The 20641-nt window shown below is 46.3% G+C and overlaps 1 protein-coding gene and 1 non-coding gene across 5 annotated transcripts in view; one reads left to right on the top strand and one right to left on the bottom strand.

Moving 5' to 3' along the window:
- Positions 1-19483, bottom strand: part of SERGEF (secretion regulating guanine nucleotide exchange factor) — a 271548-nt gene extending 252065 nt beyond the window's left edge. For 2 of the 4 annotated variants that reach the window (XM_056133071.1, XM_056133072.1), the window contains exons 1-5: positions 19379-19483; positions 12560-12695; positions 10271-10426; positions 7805-7899; positions 1403-1463 (exon numbers count right to left, since the gene is read on the bottom strand). In XM_056133071.1, the coding sequence (XP_055989046.1) occupies positions 1403-1463; positions 7805-7899; positions 10271-10426; positions 12560-12695; positions 19379-19438 (508 nt within the window). In that variant the 5' untranslated portion in view covers positions 19439-19483. The remainder of the gene's footprint in view (positions 1-1402; positions 1464-7804; positions 7900-10270; positions 10427-12559; positions 12696-19378) is intronic. The other 2 variants (XM_056133073.1, XM_056133074.1) reach the window with 1 other exon arrangement.
- LOC130016918 (U6 spliceosomal RNA) lies at positions 480-586 on the top strand. The gene has a single exon (XR_008791288.1). It is a non-coding gene; the product is annotated as a U6 spliceosomal RNA (small nuclear RNA).
- Positions 19484-20641: the final 1158 nt, after the last annotated feature.

Below are 20641 nucleotides of genomic sequence, written 5' to 3'. Positions count from 1 at the left end.
CAGGTGATCCCTGACTGCAGAGCCAGGAGTAAGCCCTGAGAACCACTGGATGTGATCAAAAAAAACAAACAAAAAGGACTGGAGCGACAGTACAGTGGGAATGGTGTTTGCCTAGCACGTGGTCAACCCAGGTTTGATCCCTGGCATCCCATATGGTCCCCCAAGCACCGTCAGGCTTAATTCCTGAATGCAAAGCCAGGAGAAGCCCTGTGCATTGCTGAGTGTGACCCAAAAGAATAAAAAAAAAAAAAATTGAAAAAGTGAACAGAGGTACTGGGGTAGAGTATCTCAAAATAAAAAATTTAAAGTACACTTAGGCCAGAGCAGTAGTACAGCAGGTAGAGTGTTTGCCTTGCATGCAGTCAAACCGAGTTCAATTCCAACATCCCAACCACCAGGAGTGATTCCAAAGTGTAGAGCCAGGAGTAATCCCTGAACATCAGCATGTGTGACCACAAAAAAAAAAAGTTCACAGTACAGTGCTCGCTTCAGCAGCACATATACTAAAATTGGAACGATACAGAGAAAATTAGCATGGCCCCTGCGCAAGGATGACACGCAAATTCATGAAGCGTTCCATATTTTTAAGTCTACAACTATACCTCATGATGTCTCACTAATAAAAATAAAAAATTAAAAAATTTTTAAAAATTTTAAAAATTAAATAAATAAACATTTTGATCTAAAAAAAAAAGTTCACAGTACACTCAGGCAGCCATCAGCACAGCACCCCTCCCCACAGCTGGACAGAGAAAGCCCTGGAGGCCTCGGTGGCCACACCAGTGGCATAGACCTGCTAAACCCAAAGGAACAGGAACACCAAGATGAGCCAGGAGAGAAAAAGGGTCACTGCTCTTCCACCAGTCCCCATCACCCCCTCTCTCCAGGCTCAACCTCAGCGTCAACCCTGTACCCCTCACCCTCTCACAGCACAGGAGAGAAGCTCACTTTAATCTTTCCATGTAAGAAATGTTCATTTCCACAAGCAAAGCCACTCAGTTCACAGGAATCAATGTGGGCTGCAGACTCCTGACTACTTGGGAGCATGTATCCATGTGTGTGAATATATGAGTGTGTGTATGCTTGAATATGTGTGTGAGTGTATGTGACTATATGTATGAGTGTAAGTGTGTGTATGTATGTGAGTGTATGTATGTGTGAGTGCATGTGAGTATATGCATGAGTGTGTGTGTGAATATGTGACTTGTGTGTGTGACTATATGAATGTGTGTATGTGTGAGTGTATGTGCAAGTGTGTGTGTGCGAGTGTGAGCATGTGTATGTGTATGTGTGTGTTAAATTTTTTACTCCCAGTCAGGTTCTAATAAATCATTCCTGTAATTGTTCTTAAGCTGTTTTCTTATTCCATGCCTATTTGGAGAATAAAAACAAAAATGATCACCTGTAGCAGCCAAAGCATGTCTCAGTCCTGCAGCAATACTGATGACCTTCTCGCTCAAGAGCTGTTGAAACAAAAAAAGGAAGATCTCAGAATGATCCATTTTCAAAACTCATATGTCACGGACCTGTGACAATGTGGCATGGCACTCACGCCATGCCTGACTATTAGAGGCCCCCACCCTCAGCATTCCATCCACAAATATCTGATCCCTAAAAGACAAAAATCTTTTAAAATGCAACATCCCAATGCCTCTCGAAGCTGGACAGGTCCTGGAGGTTGTCAATATTGGGGGTTGGCCAATATTTTCTGTCAGGGGTCAGGAATAAAGACTGAAAGACTTCATAGACCGCTCTGCCACCATAAAAGCAGGGGAGGGGGCCTGGGCAAGAGTACAGCAGGCACAGCGCTTGCCCTGTTGGGCCAACTCAACTCGAGTTCAATCCTCTCCCACATGGTCCCCGGAGCATCACCAGGAGTGCTTCTGGAGTGCAGTCAGCAGTAACCAAACCCTAAGCATCACCAGGTACAGCCCAAAACCAAACAACAAAAAAGCAAGACAGACAACAGCGGAATGAATGAATGGGTGTGACTGTATTCCAATAAAGCTTTCTTTCCTAAGGGTTCTAGTTTGCTGATCACTAAATTAGACCAACCCCCTCCTGATGCTAGAAACCCCTCTGCAAGTTCCCTAGCAAGATGTCTAATGGTTCCAGTGACATGCATGGGTTCATCCCCAGATGCCTGTTCATCTTTATACAATCCAGTGTACCTCCCTAGGGGGAGCCAAAGCTGTCAACATAAGGACAGTTGTCATGTCCTTTCTTAAACAATAAGTAACCATACAGCAGCTAAGGCATATGCCAAACACACACCCAACTCAGGTTCAATTCCCAGCACCTCATGGTCCCTCAAGCATCACTAGCTGCAGCCCTGAGACCCCTGAGCATCACCAGGAATATCCCTGAAGCACCGCTGGGGGAGCCCAGGATTTCCTAGAGCCGCAAGGCCCAAGCAGCACCACATACTCAGGCCCCTGCTCTCAACTGTTGGTCCAGTTGGCCATGAATCGCCAGAAGGGCCCCCAGAGCTCCTGAGCACTATTTGAGAGGGGCCCCCCAAAATCTCTGAGTATATAAATTCTTTGAGACTCCTCCCTTCAAAAGACAGACTTTAATTCATGTCTTTTGGACATGGCCTAAATATGTTGACTTGCTTCTAATGGACTAAATAAGAAAGTGATGAGAGACTCAAAGTTTAGGTGATAAAAGAATACTGAGGCCTTCTGCATGGTCTGTCTGTCTGTCTGTCTGTTTAACTGTCTGTCTCTATCTGTCTATCTATACCTATCTATCTATCTATCTGTCTGTCTGTCTATCTATCTCTCCCCTCACTCTTGGAGAAAGCCAGATGCTGTGTCAGGAAGATCCTCTAAAGAAGCCCCTGTAGCAATGAAAGGGAGGGGGCGGCAGCGGGGTATAGCAGGTAGGGTACTCACCTTGCACATGGATGACCCAAGTTTGAGCTCCAGAACCATGGATGGTTCCCTCTGTCCCCCACCCCACCCTGGTCCCCGCCCCAGGAGTGATCCCTTCGCACAGGAGTAAGCCAGGTGCATAGTGGCGTGGACAAAAATTCTTTTGAAATAAAGAAGAAAGAAAGAAAGAAAGAAAGAAAGAAAGAAAGGAAGGAAGGAAGGAAGGAAGGAAGGAAGGAAGGAAGGAGAAAGAGAGAGTGAGAGAGAGGAGAGAGGAGAGAGTAAGTAAGCATAGATATGGGGGGTGTGGGTACAGTGACACCCCAGCAGACTCCATGTATCCCTGGCTGATATCTCAACTCCAAATTCATGAGTGACCAGCTACACGGTTTCCAGGTTTTTGGACCTCAGAAACTGTGAGACAATAAATGTTTGCTGTTTTAGACATATTTTTTCTTGTTTATTTATTTATTTGTTTGGTTTTTTTTTTTTTTTTTTTGGTTTGGAGTCCACACTTGGCATTTCTCAGGGCTTACACCTGGGTCTCCACTCAGTAATCATTCCCAGCATGCTCAGGGGACCATATGCAGCGTCAGCAATGGAACACAGGTCACCTGAATAAGACAAGCACCCTACCCACTGTACTATCGTTCTGGCCCCTGCTGTTTAGATTTCTAAACTTGAGAGTAACATATTACTCCTCAGTAGAAAATTAAAAAGTACCCTAAGCCAAGCAATCACGATTTCTTCTCCCTCTTGATTTTTCTTTTCTAAATTAGCACTGATTACTTAAATTCCTCTTTTGTGGAAAAAGGAAGGGAGGATGGCAGGAAGCCACACCCCATGGTGCTCAGGATTTACTCCTAGCTCTGTGATCAGGAGTCACTTCTGAAGGTGCTCAAGGACCAGATGTGGTGTCTGAATTCAAACTGGAATTGGCCATATGCAAGGCAAGTGCTTTAATCTCAGACCCCAGACCCTCAAATTCTTCCGCTTTTTTGGGGGGGAGGGAATTGAGGATATACCTGGCTGTGTTCAGGCTGACTCTTGGCTCTGTGCTCAGGAATCACTCCTGAAGGTGCAAGGGTAACCATATGTCATGCCAGGGAACAAACTGGATCTGCCACATGCTATGTGCCTTACCCACCATTCTATCTCTCCAGCCCAAATGACTTCTTTTTAAAGAGACTGAATATGCTATCCACAACAATCCCTTACTGGTATTATATATATATATATATATATATATAATACATATAATTATATTATATATTATATATATTATTATATATTATATAATTATATATATATATATAGCATAGCGGTAGGGCGTTTGCTTTGCACGCAGCCAACATGGTCGACCTAAGTTCGATTCCTCCGCCCCTCTCGGAGAGCCCGGCAAGTTACCGAGAGTATCTCGCCCGCACGGCAGAGCCTGGCAAGCTCCCCGTGAAGTATTCGATATGCCAAACACAGTAACAACAAAGTCTTCAGTGGAGACATTACTGGGCCTGCTTGAGCAAATCAATGAACAACGGGAGGACAGTGATAGTGATATATATATATATATATATATATATATATATATATACACATACACATACACACACACACATGTTTTGTTACCAGGCTCTTTCTAAATTTCAGAGCAGTGGTTTTCACTCTTTTCTCACATTCATAAACCAGCAGCTGAAATCTGCTGCTTTAGAGGCCTCCAGAGGAGGGTATGAGTCTTGTTCAGCTTATTACACCCGGCCAGCGAATGAAACCACACCTGAACACAGTACCCCAGATGCAGCATTGCGGGGTCCAAGCACTGAACCTTCCGGGCTGATTGGTGGAATTACACCAGTGACCCCAGGGCCCTGAGCATCACTTGGGAAGCCCCTCCCAAAAGAGTTTACTTATAGTATAATCTTCAGGAAAAAAATGAACATTTTCAGTATAGAAGCACCTGGTGTCTTGCCGAACATTTGAGCTGCCTCTTGCAGTAGCCTTGAGTTAGACATATCTACCGAGCACTCAAAATATGAGAGACTGAACCAAAACATACTGTAAGTGGAAAAATGTATACCACAGTTCAAGGCTTAGTAGCACTGTAGCACTGTTCTCCCATTGTTCATCGATTTGCTCGAGTGGGAACCAATAACATCTCACAACAAATTGTGAGACTTGTTGTTACTGTGTTTGGCATCTCGAATACGTCACGGGGAGCTTGCCAGGCTTTGCTGTGCAGGCGAGATACTATCGGTAGCTTGCCGGGCTCTCTGACAGGGGCGGAGGAATCGAACCTGGGTTGGCCATGTCGACCACGTGCAAGCCAGATATGAAAGGCCACAGATTGTATGATTCCATTACCTGACCCACTGTGCTAGAATAAAAAATATAGAAGATCTCCTTAATAAAGTTTTGCATTGATGACAAATAAAGTGAAGTGATTATAGTTTGACTACATTTAGTTAGCTTAAACGTTACTAAGCTAGAGATAAAGTTTAATGAGCTGAGTCTGGGCTTGATCCCCTGCTCTGCTTGGCTCCCCGAGCACTGCCAGAGCCACCGCCAAGCACAGAGCTGGGAGCAGCCCCTGAACACTGCTGGATGCGGCGCAAAACATAAGCAACAGAAGGGGCCAGAGAGATAGTACATTGGGTAGGGCATCTGTCTTGCATATAACGGACCCAGGTTCGATCCCCAGCATGCCATATGGTCCCCCTGAACACCGCCAGGAGTGATCTCTGAGTGCAGAGCCAGGAGTGACACCTGAGCATGATCAGGGATGGCCCATAAACAACAACCAAAAAAGTTCATTAAAATTAATTATTCCAGCGTATCACAACATATATAAAACTTGAAAATGTGAAGTGAAAAAGCCAGATATAAAAGGCCACAGATCGTATGATTCCGTTTATATGAAATGCCCCAAACCAGCACATTCAACCCACACAAGCAGCAGCCAAGGACAAGAGAACAGGGAGCATAAAAAGTACCTGTTGTGTATACAAAGTTTCTTTCACAGTGATAAAAATATAAAAAGTGACAACTGCACAGATCTAGAGAAAATACTAAATGCCACTGAATTATACATCTTAAAGGCAAGTATTAGGGCATATATATATTTTAATAAATATTGATCTAGGTATTATATTTCAATAAGAATTAAATTCACCAGTCTCTTTTTTACCTTTTTTTTTTTTTTTTTTTTTTGCTTTTTGGGTCATACCCAGCAATGCACAGGGGTTACTCCTGGCTCTTCGCTCAGGAATTACCCCTGGCAGTGCTCAGGGGACCATATGGGATGCTAGGAATGGAACCTGGGTCGTCTGCGTGCAAGGCAAACGCTGTGCTATTGCTCCAGCCCCTCCTTTTTACCTTTTGAAATGGAGTTACTCAAAATTTTTTTCAGATATCATGTTATGTGAAGTAAGCCAGAAGAAGAAAGACAAACACAGACAAATCTTATTTATTTGTGGTATACAGAATACTTGATGAGGAAATGTAGTAAAAGAGGAATGTCTAGATTCCCCCTTGACCCCAGAGTTTAGGAAGGAGAAGGACAGCAAAGGAAAAAACTCAAAGGAGGAAGAAGAGAACAAGAAGTAATAGGTGAACAGGCATCAGGACTTCAGTTATACCGAGATATGGGCGCTTGGTATAGTTATACATCCAATCCACAGACTCAATAACACTGAAAACATGAGATCTAAGCTGCAACTACTGAAACTCTGTAATGTGCCTATCAAGTTGACAGGTGGGGATGGGGCAGGGTTGGGTGGGGAAGGATCATGGGAACACTGGTGGAGGGAAGCTGACACAGGAGATGGGATACGTGTTGGAATTTTATATGCCTAAAGTCAACACGTCCTCATGTCCTAGCATCTTTTTGCAGTGCAAGGGATTGAATCCAGGATCCCACACATGCAAAGTATGTGCCCTACTACTGAGCAGTGAAGTACAATACTGAAATAATAATGAAAAATTACAATTTGTCATCCCCAAGAAAAGTTCAAAGCACATATATAGCTCACATTACATTTCTATTGGATCGTGCTAGTACTATTGGCCTAGCTTAGAGTGTAGGCAAGTCATTTCGATGCTGACTTACTTCTAATGCTGTCCCATTTTTACTAATTTTATTTTTTCCCAATCTCCCATTATTACTAATTTTAGAACTGCAAAATTTCAATGATGTCTCTATATGTTTATCATTTTTGTTTCATAAAAAAATTATAATTTGTAGGGGATTGGAGAGACAATACAGGTGTTAGGGTGCTTGCCTTGAGTGCAGCTGACCCCTATGTAATCTCCAGCAATGTATATCTTCCCCTGAGCACCACCATAGGTAACTCCTGAGCACAGAGCCAGGAAAATCCCCTGAACATTATTGGGTGTGGGTCAAATCCTTCGCCTCCAAAAATTATAAATCTATGGATGTCAGGCAGAATAGTATAGGAGCTAGGGTCATTGCCTTGTATGAATCTGACCTGGGTTCAATCCCTGACACCACATGGTCCCTCAAGCATTGCTGGGTGTAGCCCTGGAGGCCCCAGGCATTGCCAGGGTAGCCCAGAGCTCTCAGGACCACAGAGTTCAAGCATCAACACATCCTCATGTCCTAGCATCAAACAGCCCATCATGCTGACCAAGTATTGCTGGGCATGACTGCAGACCTCCCTGAGCTCCACTTGGGAGACTGTCCCCCAGATTATAATGCATAGGTGAACTAATGGAGCTTTTTCATTCACCCTCCCCCTCCATCCCCATCATCTCCATCTAATTCTTCCCACAAGGATGTAAATTTTTTAACTTCTAACTACCCCCTCAGTTTTCAGGAAGCCAACAGGCCTTTCATTCAGAGAAGGAATAAATGGAATAAGCTGGAAACCGTCTCCCAGGGTACATGCAAACTACATATGCGGTGCTGTTCCTACCTCAATGGCCTGGGGAACCACACATCTTCGAGGTCCATGAGGAACTCCCAGTTGGCCAAAGGCGTTGGAGCCACATGACAGAACTTGACCATTTTCTGCAAAATACACGTACTTAAGTTGCAAATCTAAGAAGTTAAGATACTTGTGACTGATGGCCAAATGCAGAAGAATGAGAAGAGGAAAGGGGATGAGAGGAACAAGTAAGGGGCCCCATGCTTCAGCACACGCAACCAGACACCCTATCTTTCCTCCTATAGCAATAAAAGCACCAGACCTACTATAGGACTCCACCCAATTCATCCAGATCTGCTGTGCAGAACGCTCAGCCAAACACCTGGCTGTGTCAGGATGGGAGTGTGCTCAGTCCCTGGCTTCCATGGGAGGGGATTTCCATTCCCTTAACACTCCAGACCTTTCTCCTTTCTTTCCCCCAGTCTCGCTGCTTCCCAGCATATCTAACCAAACTAGTGAACCCGGGAGAAACAAGAGAACATGTAGAGCTTGGCACTTCCTCTGGGGCCATCTAAGCTGACACACAGTAGGGGTCTGTGCTTCCTCGGGAAGGCAAGAGATAGTCAGGTAGGTCTGGATGAGCAGAGAATCAACAGAAACACTTTTCCTGTCAATGAACCCTGTTCTCCAACTTAAGCTTTTACCAGTAACAAGCCAATAGTGAAATCTCAAACCATCTGATTGCTCTTTGCACTTCTCACAATTGGTTCCACATAGGAGTGGGAAGCAGGGTTACCTTGCCTACAGACTCCCTCTAACCAGAAACACAGGCCCACACTAAGCACTTCCTAAGAGGAAGCTGCTACCTTTAGAGTTCAATTGCTATTGAACTTAACACGCATGAGGAAGGCCCACTGCAAGAAGAGAGCTGGTGACATGAGGGTTTTAAAGACGAATTAAGAGTTCATCTGATAATAAAGAAGGGAACACCAAATAAAGATGTTGGGAGGATCCTCCCAGGATGGGAGAAGCATGCAGAAAGTAGACTATAGAATAAACATGATTGTCACCCATTGCCTCTTTTGCAAACCAAAACACCCAATAGGAGAGAGAGAACAAAAGGGAATGCCCTGCCACAGAGGCAGGGTGGGATGGGGGGGATGGGGGTGGGAGGGATACTGGGATCTGTGGTGGTGGGAAATGGGTACCGGTGGAGGGATGGGTATTTGATCATTGTATAATTGAAACCCAAGCACAAAAATGTGTAAGTCTGCAACTGTACCTCATGATGTCTCACTATTAAAAATTTTTTTAATAAAATAAAAAAAAGAGTTCATCTGATAGCACAGGTAACAGTTGGAGTAGCTCCAAATGGAGAATGTGCTGGTTGCTAGAAAGAAAAGTATAGAGTCTGAAGAATAAGAGGTAAGGTTTAAGTCATATGCTTAACAGCTTGTGATGTGGATGCTACACCTGAGAATCCATGAGAGTTGGAAGCAGAGGTGACAGGGTCAAAAAAAAAAAAAAAACAGAAGACGGAGATAAAAAGAGAGCCTCACTGAATTAAGTGGCCAGCTAGACAAGGTAAAGATGAACAGAGAAAGCAAAGTACTTCTGAGGAGAAGTCAGCTAATAAAATAATGGTTGCCAACAGCTGCAAGAACATTCAGGTGACAGAAGTCAGCTGGTTGCTGTGACACAAATACATCTGCCTTATCGCCAAGGCCAAGCTGCCCATAGCAATTTGTACTCAAGAACACATTCCTCAACATCCTATGGTGCTATCTGGCCTTCCTGGGGAAAAATGACTCTGCCCAAGCATCTCTATTTCATTTTGAATTCCTCTTTGGCAGAAAAGCCACCATCACTGTCACCAACTCTCAATCTCCTATATGTTCTCTGTAAATAACTTCTGGGGAAATAAGGTTAACCCTCCTGGCCAGCTGACCCAGGGACTTCTGGGACAGGAAACAACCACCACAGGTGATCAAGTTCATTGGCAAAAGTTTTCAAGTCCAGAGTTTTACTGTAAAAACTTCCCTTACAAAACCCACCTCGTGACTTTCGTTGACAACTAGAAAGAAGAGGCGTGTGAGTTTCTTGGTTGGTTTGTTTTTGTTTGTTTGCAGACCATACCCAGAGATGCTCGGGGATGATTCCTGGCTCTGTGCTCAGGAATCATTCTTGCTGGTGCTTGAGGAACATAAGGGGGCCAGAGATTTGAACCAGGGATGGCTGCCTGCAAGGCAAGGGCCCTTCCTATGTACTGTGTTTCGGCCATGCATGTGTTTGTGTTTTTAAACACAGAGTTTCTCATGTAATCAGTGTCCTCTACACCCTACTCTTCTTACTCAAAGTTGCTGCACTGGTAAAGAAAGCCTAGGAGGAGTAGGGATGTGTTCAAGTTTTAGAGCAGGTTTCTTGCAAATGTGAGGCCCTGGATTCCATGCCTGGTACCATAGGACCCCCAGCAACAATAGTCACAAGGTCAGCTACAGCGAAGAGCAAACTCACCAGTGAGCAGGATAGTAAAATCCCAGCCACAGGCCACCTGTTGGATGGGACAACCAAGGAGGGACGAGCAGGGGGTAAAGCACAGAACGTCTTCTGTGTGACCCAGCCCCAACTGCCCATCTTTGTTTAAGCCACAGACAAAAAGGCTTCCTTCATCTGCAAAATACAAAGGTGATAATGCACACAGGGAATTCATAACTGCCAACGTGAGCAGAAGGATTTTGCTAATAATTCAGAGGCAGAGACCTAAGAACTTTTCCCCACCTGCATTCAAAAGCCATGTTTTATTAATATACTCTAGACAAATTCCATGGAGTTGAGAGGTTCAAGTCTAATATCTAAATGGAACCCCCACATTCTGGCATAGCAGCCAATCAATCCCTAAACTTAATACCTACTGAATAAAAGGTAAAGGTAACGTAAAGGTAAAGGCCCTTCCGTTGGTCATCGATTTGCTCGAGCGGGCCCAGTAACGTCTCCATTGGAGACTTTGTTGTTACTGTGTTTGGCATATGGAATACTCTCGGTAGCTTGCCGGGCTCTCCGAGAGGGGCGGAGGACTCGAACTCGGATCGGCCATGTTGGCCACTTGTAAGGCGAATGCCCTACCGCTGTGCTATCACTCCAGCCCCACCTACTGAATAAGCAAATATTTATTCAGTGGTTAGAATGTGCCAGATACTGTTAGAAGAGCATTCCATGAGGAATTGATTTATCCCAGTAAGGGTAACAAAAGTATATCATACTAAACCTAGTCCAGTTATATCAGTCACTTGTTTTTCATAGAGTACCATGATTTATTAAGTTAGGTTTTAGACATACAATGTTCCAGCACTGATCCCACCACTAGTGTCAACCTCCCTCCATCAGTGTTCCCAGGTTCCCTCTCCTACCCACCCTCCACCCACCAGCCTGCCCTCTTAACAGGCACCTTCTTAAACTCAGTTGTTAAAGTTTAGGTCTCATAATTTCAGTGCTGCTGACTTTGTGGTTTGGATATTTATTTAGCCCTGCCATTTCTTACTGCCACCGATGTACCTGAATCCCCTTAACCCCTGACCCCCTCCCACCCAGTGCTTCTCAGCTATTTCTTCTCCACCCCCCCCTCTGTTCTATTTCTTTCCTTCTCCTCCCTATACTCTAGAGCTAAGGGTGATCTAGGCATCACCCCTTTAAACCATTACATTGCCTCATTCAGTTATCCCAACTATCACATATAAAGGATATCATCCTATGTTTACCCTTTTTCTTCTGACTTACTTCATTTAACATGATCTTCCAGTTAAGCCATGTTACTGTGAACTGCATGATTATAAATAAAGTTGTAAAATACAATTTGAAAAAGAATTTTGAGCCAGACGCAGTGGGGTTTGTGGGCTACTTGTGGTGTGGTGTCTCAGGAACCATGAAGTTTTGGGGATTGAACCCTGGGCTCCCATAGGTAAAGCATGTACCCTTTGAGCCATCACTCTGGCACACAATTTTTTTTCTTTTTGGGTCACACCCAGTGATCTCAGGGGTTACACCTGGCTCTGCACTCAGGAATTACTCCTGGCCATGCTGGAGGACCATCTGGGACACCAGGGATCAAACCTGGGTCAGCTGCATCAAGGCAAACACCCTACCCACTGTACTATAGTTGTGGCCCCCACAAATTTAACTTGGAGGAAGAAATCCACAAAGGCAAAAGTGCTCAGGACTCATTAAAGCTATAATGCAGCCCGGATAGCTTGGATTCTCTTCATCCACCACTATTACCCTTGAGAAATACAACTGGGATAGAGAAATGAGGCCATTTGCACAAGCTCACATAGCTAATAAATAACAAAGGCAGGACTTGACCCAGGTCCAGAGCCCAAATTCTTAAGCAAGTTGCAATTAAGCCCGCCTTTGCAAGATTACAGTGTTTGTAGTGTTTGTTAAGTACTCTCTATCTTAGGAACTGTGAACAGAAATCAAGGAAAATACAAGTTTCCTGTTTTCATGGAAAATTCATTCCAACTGCAAAAACTTCTAGCAAATACAGAGTATAAAATGTGACATATATGTATATATATAGAGAGAGAGAAATGTAGATATATACACATATATTGCAACCCTACCACTAAACTGTCTTATAATTTGAAACAATCTGTTTCTCTGAGATCCCTGTGTCGTTAACCCACTCGTGTTAACCCAGCTCTGACACTCTGAATTCTCTTACGATAAACTGACCTTTTCCTCTACAAAACACAAAAGGCTGAAGGAGGAAATAAAACATCCCCATGGGAGGGTCTCAGAGGAAGTCACCTGTGACAACTGCAGAGTGGCCGCCTCCACCGGTGATCTTCCGCACACTCTCGGGTCTGCAGAACACACTCAGCTGCTGGGGCAGAAGTACATCTTCTTTATGGCCAAGGCCAAGTTGCCCATAGCTATTTGCACCCTAAAGATAAAATAATCCAAGGTTAAAAAAAGGACAGCATTAATTTATTAATTTTTACTGGAGCAATAGCACAGTGGTAGGGCATTTGCCTTGCATGCGGCTGGCCCGGCCGAGCCAGGTTCAATTCCTTCACCCCTCTCGGAGAGCCCGGCAAGCTACTGAGAGTATCTCGCCCACACGGCAAAGCCTGGCAAGCTACCCGTGGCATATTCGATATGCCAAACACAGCAACAACAAGTCTCACAATGGAGATGTTACTGGGCCTGCTCGAACAAATCGATGAACAACGGGAGGACAGTGCAGTGCTTCTGTCCCCTTCACCCCTTTCCAGCACCCAGAACACATGCTTGTTTTTTTTCTTTTTTTTTCTCTCTCTCTCTCTCTTTTTTTTTTTCCATTTTGGGTCACACCCAGTGATACTCAGGGCTTATTCCTGGCTCTGCACTCAGGAATCATTCCTGGCAGTGCTTGGGAGACCATATGGGATGCCAGGGATTGAACCCGGGTTGCCCACATCCAAAGCGAATGCCCTACCCGTTGTACTATCACTCCGCTCCCCCAACCTTTTTTAAATGTAGGAATACTGCTATTTATTTAGCCACTGATTAAGCTGACTGAAACATTACTTTCTTTTTTAATTTTTTAATTGAATATCCATAGAATAGACCAATACAACGCTGTTCATAATTGGGTTCCAGTAATACAATGATCCAGAACCCATCCCTCCACCACTGTACAATTCCCACCACCAATGCCTCCTATTTCCCTCCCAGCATCCCCCGACACCCCACCTCCACTCCCAGCCTCCCTCCATGGGAGGCACTTTTCTTCTTTCTTTCTCTCTCTCTCTCTCTCTCTCTCTCTCTCTCTCTCTCTTCCTTTTGCGCATTATAGTTTGCAATAGAGGTACTAAGAGGTCATCTTGTTTGTACATGGCGTTTGGTATTTTTATTGGGACGATAAGGCTGGAGTAGCTTTTTAACTGGGTGGCAGCTTTGGGGTATGGATGTGACTCCAAGGCTTCCAGAAGTACAGGGAGGTGGGGAGCGGTAGTCCATCCTGGCCCCAAGAAAGCCTGGAGATTTCAGTCACAAAAATGCGCCTACCAGAATTTTCAACAGATTATGCCTTGGTGAGGTCTGTCATGATATGGTAGTATGGCAGAATGGGGCTATGGCAGCAATTTTGGATTGTGGAAGCAAACGACTGCTGGGGGCTCTGCTTGGGTAGGCACCAGGCTAACCCATGCCCTTCTGATTACCCTGGTGTGTTCAGCCTTGCATAAGTCCAAGATTAACTGTGGCTTTTGATCTCTTTTGAGATTTATTTATGGGTCTCTGAAGCAAGGCTGGTAGCAGAGCTTACATGGTGGTGCTGGAGCTGGTTCGTGGCAGTTACTACCAGTGCTACCAGGAGTATTGGGAAGTGGGGGGAGGTAGCTCATCCCAACTCCAAGAAAGCACAGGCATGTTCTTCAAGCGAGAGTTACATGCATCCCACACATAGAGGTGGTCCCATCCCTAGTACACCATGTTTCCATGCAAGAGGTGTCCTTAGCATTCATGACTCAGCCAAGGATACACTTCACTTTCCTCTCCCAGGACCCCAGCCTTTGGGGGACAGCACAGGAGTTCCTTCCTGCCCCATTTCCAGAATTATAATGCACAGGTACCCTAAAACAGAAATGGTGAAAGAGAAATGGGTACAAAGTGGATGGGAAATACATAGGACTAGTTCATGTTCCTTCTCCTCTATACCCTCACTGGGAAAACTGGCAATACTTTTCTGTAATCAAAGATAACAAAAGACTGTGCCTGCCAGCAAAGAACATCACTGCTATTTGATTGGTGCAGAGAACGCAGTTAGTAATGATTGCAAAGGGCCTCTCCAAGTGGAGAACTTTACAACTATAAGATTCATGTGCTGAGATTCCTATGGGAAACAGACTGCCACTTAGTGGGCAATATACCATTGTTAGGAGCCGGAGAGAGAGTAGAATAGATAGGGGGTTTGCCTTGCACACAGCCTACCTACTTGTATGCTCAAGCACAGCCAGGAGTGATTCCTGAGCACAGAGCCAGGAATAAGCCCTGTGCACAGCTGTGCATACACAAAAAATGCCACTGCTATATAATATTCATTCTCCTAGCCTCAAACCTTAGCCACCAGCTGTATTTCAGGTTTGGAACTGTATAGACTTTAGTAAAAGAATTCATTATATAAATTCTATACACTGCTGCAAGGTCAAGAAAGTATAAGCAAAGCAACAGCAGTTATTTCTTCAGGGGAAAGCACAAGTACTCACAGTAAAAGGCAAGCATTATAAACAGTCTTATTTTTATTTAGGTGAGATTGGGGTTCTTAGGGATTTCTGCATCCAAACCCGAAGGGATTGTGGAAATACAAGGAGAATCTCAGTAAGATTTCAGAGTTCTGTATAATTTCTCCAGGTATTTACCACTGACTGGTTCTTCCCAGAGACCAGAAGTAAATGCTTAAAATGTTTGCTTTTTAAAAAGGTAAAGGTAAAGGCCCTCCCGTTGATCGTCGATTTGCTCGAGCGGGCCCAGTAACGTCTCCATTGGAGACTTTGTTGTTACGATAGCACAGCGGGTACGGCGTTCGCCTTACAAGTGGCCAACATGGCCGACCCGAGTTCGATTCCTCCACCCCTCTCGGAGAGCCCGGCAAGCTACCGAGAGTATTCGATATGCCAGACACAGTAACAACAAAGTCTCCAATGGAGACGTTACTGGGCCCGCTCGAGCAAATCGACGATCAACGGGAGGGCCTTTACCTTTTTGCTTTTTAGGAGAGAAAAAAATAAAAAATAATTAATATATAAAATGTATGCTCTTTAACACACCTAGAAGAGGATAACTGATGTAACGTAATTACAGGGGAAATGTACGCATGCCCTTGGTCATCCCATAGACTCTTCGAGCTGCAAGAACATCAGGCTGGAAGCATAACCCACGGCCAGGACACATGTCCCTGAGGCCCTCAGAGTAGGTGCCTTCGGGGTAGTACTCTTAGGATAAGGTACCTGTATCCTAGCAATCAATGACCAATGCTTCTCCAAGACCTGGAATTTCTCTGTAATCCTCACACCCATGGGGAAGATGAGCATTTTGACTCTCATTTTACAAAGGAAGAAGCTAAATTTCCAAGAGATAAAGAAATATTCCATAGTCACACAGCTGGATGCCAACAAGCTTCATACCTGTCATAACACCACACTGTCACTAAGGAGAAAAAATGCATGGTGCGCCAGCCCAGAGGTCAACCGGCAGCAGGCTAATCGGATGATCAGGGGGATTAAGCAGGTGCCTCCTTGAAACCTACATGATATTATAAGGCATAACAACTTCAATAGAAAGGAAATAGTCCCCCAATGCCTCTATTCTCTTTTTCTGCCTAAGTTTTGTTCCCAGTACTCCGTGACTTTATGTATTTGTTTACTTCCTTCACTAAAAAATACATACCACAAGGGCAGGAACTTCATCAGTCATTTAACCTTCCCTTGCACATGAAACTAGGCTGGACCTGAGAAGGTGAGCAAATGTTTTTGAATATAAGAGCCTCGAGCCTTGAGGAAAGATCAATGCACAGTGTAACATGGAAAGCATATCCACAGGTTTTCTTCATCAGCCCTAAGATCTCTGTGGCTACTCCATGTCCAGGATTACCAGTTGCTGAACAGAAAAGTGAGGCACAGGTATTAAATATTTGTAATGAATTGAGACACCCTAATTTCATGATAAAGCAAAAGAAAAATGGGATACAACTTATTACAACTGAAATTGCTGATGTTCTTTAGGAAGCCTCCTACAAACACACACACACACACACACACACACACACACACACACACACACACGATGCCCAGATCACCCTTGGTATCAGAGTATAGAGAGAAGGAAAGGAATTAAGGGGGCAGAAGAGGCAGACAGGAAGCAACTATGGGTCAAGTGTATTCAGTACATCAGTGGTATAAAGGAGTAGCATAGCTAAATATCTAAACCAGTGTCAATAACACTGAAACCAAACTTTAAACGGTACCTGTCAAGGTGGCAGGCTGGAGGGAGTGGGGCAGAACCTGGGGACAGCAGTGACGGGTAGTTGATGCTGATAGTGGGACTGGTGGTGAACACTGTATGTCTAAAATCAACTATGGATCACTCTGTAAAGCATGGTACTTTAATAAATTAAATTTAAAAAATTTAAATGAAACTACCCCCCATATGCATACATCTACTCCAAGGAGGTAAATCCCCTCATTAGTGACTGAATCATGAAGCCCTAAAATCATAAAACCTCCAAAACCTCAGAGTATGCAACCATATTTGGTAATATAAGCTAAATGTAGTCATAAAAACAGGGCTGGGAGAGATCGCACAGTAGAAGGGATGCCTGCCTTGCACATGGCCGACCTGGGTTCGATCCCTGGCACCCCATATGGTCCCCTGAGCCCCACAGGAAGTAATTCCTGAGTGCAGAGCCCAGGAGTAACCCCTGAGCATCACCGGGTATAGCCAAAACCCTTGCCTCCCCCCTCCCCCTGCAAAATGGGGACCTAATACAATAAGACCAGGATCATTAAGAAGAAACCCCACAGGGGCACTCTGACAGAGAAAAGAGCCCGGTGAGGAACAGCAAGAAGGTAGCCACATGCAAGCCAAAGCAGTCTCAGAAAAAAAGAAACCAGGGTCTGGAGGCATCATGCTCCTGCCTTGCAACCTTGCAAGTATATATTCAGGAATTCAAATCCCCTGTGCCCAAAGTGTGATCCCCAGAACCACAAAAATAAATAAAAATTTAAAATACAAGAAAGAAAACCAAATCTTGGACTTATTTTCTAGAACTGATGCAAAAAAAAAAAATTTCTATCACTGAATACTCCCCATGAGCCCTACTGTGCTGAGAAGGCTCGCTGATTTCTTTCACCCACCTTTCACCCACCCAGTTCTCCAGCCCAAGATTACTCTCAAGCCTCCAGCTCGGAAGCCTGTTAGTTTCAGCAGTACCTTTGTTTAAGAACACGCATAATCCTATCTGAAAGGCTTTTCTGTGGGACTTTCCCTAGCTAGGCTAAAGGCTGAGAAAGCAGCCTCCACAAGATAGCATAACCAATCCCCACCTCCAAAGACCCAGTCTCAGGGTACACCATATCTCTCCCTTCTGCCAGTGTGCTGCCTTACATTCAACAAGTGCTGGTACCTGTGGTTCACATGTTTGAAAGCTGAACTTGCTTTCATTAAAAACACATTTTGGGGGACCAGGCGGTAACAGGTATTGAACCCAAGCCTCCCGCGTGAAAAGAATGCCCTGCCACCCTTTGAACTAGCCATCTCACTTGCAAGATTTTTTTTTTAATTGAATCACTGTGAGACACAGTGGCAAAGCTTTCTTGATTGGATTTCAGTCATAACAATGTTCCAACACCCTTCCCTCCACCACTGTACATTTCCCACCTCCAATATCCCCCATCCCCTCCTTCTAGCCCCCTCCCCAGCCAATCTCTCTCTCTCTCTCTCTCTCTCTCTCTCTCTCAATCCCTCCCTCTCTCCCTCTCTCCCCCCTCCCCCCTCCCGCTTTGGGCATTACGATTCCACCTGCAGGTTTTAAATTAGCCCATACACACTGGATTTCGCAGAAAGGAAGGTGCTATTATGCCCCCATGCCCAGCATGCGACTTTCACGCCTGTGATTTTCCCGAAAGATCAACACAGAGGTCTGCACAGAAAACGGAATCAACTCATTCATTCGTCAACAAGTACTTACTGGGTCCCTTACAACAGGGAGGCACAAATCAAGCACCGTGAGCAAGACGGGCACAGCAGCAGCAGCAGGAGCAGCAGCAGCCCATGGGACGCTGACATTCCATCCAGCCCAGGAGCCTGGCATGAACAAATGGCTCGTCCCCTTACAACTGGGATACGTGCAAAGCAACACCATAGGACACCCCGTCTGCCCGCTCAGCGCATCCGGGCCCGTGCCCACCACGCAGAACCTACCCTGAGCCCCCCGCCCACGCCCCTACCCCCACCTGGGGACCCCTCTCGCCCATCTGCAAATACATCCAGATCCTGTGTCTCGGCCCGGCTCCGGGCGAACAAACCCTGGGCAGACACCCACGCCCCCGGCATCGAAAAGATTGTGGGGTGGGGGTGGGGGGTGTCCCCGAGGAACCGCAGCCCAATGAATGGCCAGGTCTCCGCCTCGTGCGCGGCCAAACAACGCAGGCCTCCCCGCAAACGTTGCTCCAGCCGCCTGGCTGGGGCGCGGCTGAGCCCAGGCCTCCCCGAGGGGAGGAGGAGGCGCACAGGTGGCCCCGCGGAGCGACGCTGACACCCAGCGTGTCTGTCCAGCCTCCTCGCTGGCCAGGCGCTCTCCGGGCCCGAAGGCTCTCCCCAACCACGCGTTCTTCCCCGGGCGGCGGCCCCTCAGCTTCAGACCCCTCCAGCTTAGCAGGCCCGAGGTTGGGGGGTCGCTCTGGGGGAACGGGGTGCCCCCTCCAAGCCCTTTCATGCTCAGCTTCTTCCTTCCAGCCCAGGGTCCTCCAGCCTAGAGCCCACTAGCTCCGATCTGGGCAGCACAAGCCCTGGATCTCCCCCATAGATGCCCGCAGCTCTTAGCATCCCGGCGCCCCGCGGTCCCAGCCCGGGGGCGGAGTCACGTACCCAGGCGAAGAGCGCGGCCGCTGTAGGGGCGGCCTCCGACGCGCCGGGCCCGCGCTCCATGCGGGGACGCTCCGCGAGACGCTTCCGGGAGGGGCCGCGCGGAGGCGGAGCCGCGAGGGGCGGGGCCTCTAGGAGGCGGGGCCAGTGAGCGCGGAGGCGGGGTCAGTGAGAGCAGGGGCAGAGGTAGCAGGCTCGGGGGCGTGGCCAGTCGGTGAGGGGCGGGGCCAGTAGGATCGGGGGCGGGACCATCGGACGTGGGGCGGGGGCAGTAGGCGGGGTCAAGCGGAGTCCGGCGGCTGCTGGCACATCGGCCTCCAAGGTCGCCTCCCGCTCACTCTGTCTGTGCACTTTCACCCGCGCACTCCCAGCCTCTCCCGTTTTCTTGGTCTTTTTTTTTTTTTTGCTTCTCTAGAACACCGTTGGCGCTTTTTTCCCTTTTTCAGTAAGAATTCAACAGGCGCGTGCCCACGCTCCACCGTGCACAGAGCTCCCCGTTTTTTATCTGTATCGTGAATCCCACGACAGACCCAAAGAAAGGGATGACAGGCATAGATTCTAGCCTCATTTGATAGGGAAGAAATTGAACCCGGGAGAGGATGGAAAGGATCCAGCGTCGCAGGCTGAATTCCCGCTTGGGAGGGACTGATGTGCTTTTGCAGAATCTGCGGGAGCTTTCTGGGTAGACGAGTGTAGTAATTGACAGCGTTAGTGTCGCTCACAGCGCTTGGCACCGAGTGGAAACGTACACCTCCGCAAGCTGAAGCGAGTTGCTGGATAAATTCCTGCCAAGGCTGTCTTGTGCGCGCACGCGCGCGCGCACACACACGCACAGACATGCACACACACCTCCCTCTCCCCGCATGGCTCTGCCCTACTTCTGATTACCATTCATTTTGCCCAACGAAGATTTCCATATACAGTGGCTCTTGTCAGACACCCTCATACGCTGCTGGGGTTGGTGGGAGTTCTCAAGTAGTTTTCCTAAAGGAAAATGTGGTCATACACATGAGAAATATGACGATGATAGATGGCTTATGTAGAAGTTCCACATTTGTATTTCACCACAAGAAAATATCAAAAGAAAATAAGTATACAAGGATGAGGATGTGGCTAAGCCATATAGTTCTTGCTTTGTATGCATGAGACCTGGGCTTGATTCCCACACCAGAAAAAGAAAAAAGAAGAAACAAAGAAATAAAAAAGTGTACAAAGACTTAAGATTGCGCAAAGCTGGAGAGATAGCACAGAAGGCTGGCAGGCAAG

This window comes from Sorex fumeus, unplaced genomic scaffold, assembly GCF_029834395.1.
Source record: "Sorex fumeus unplaced genomic scaffold, SorFum_2.1 ptg000007l, whole genome shotgun sequence".
NCBI classification, from domain to species: domain Eukaryota; kingdom Metazoa; phylum Chordata; class Mammalia; order Eulipotyphla; family Soricidae; genus Sorex; species Sorex fumeus.
The sequence above is the reverse complement of the archived record's forward strand: the minus strand, read 5'-3'. Positions and strand labels throughout refer to the sequence as shown.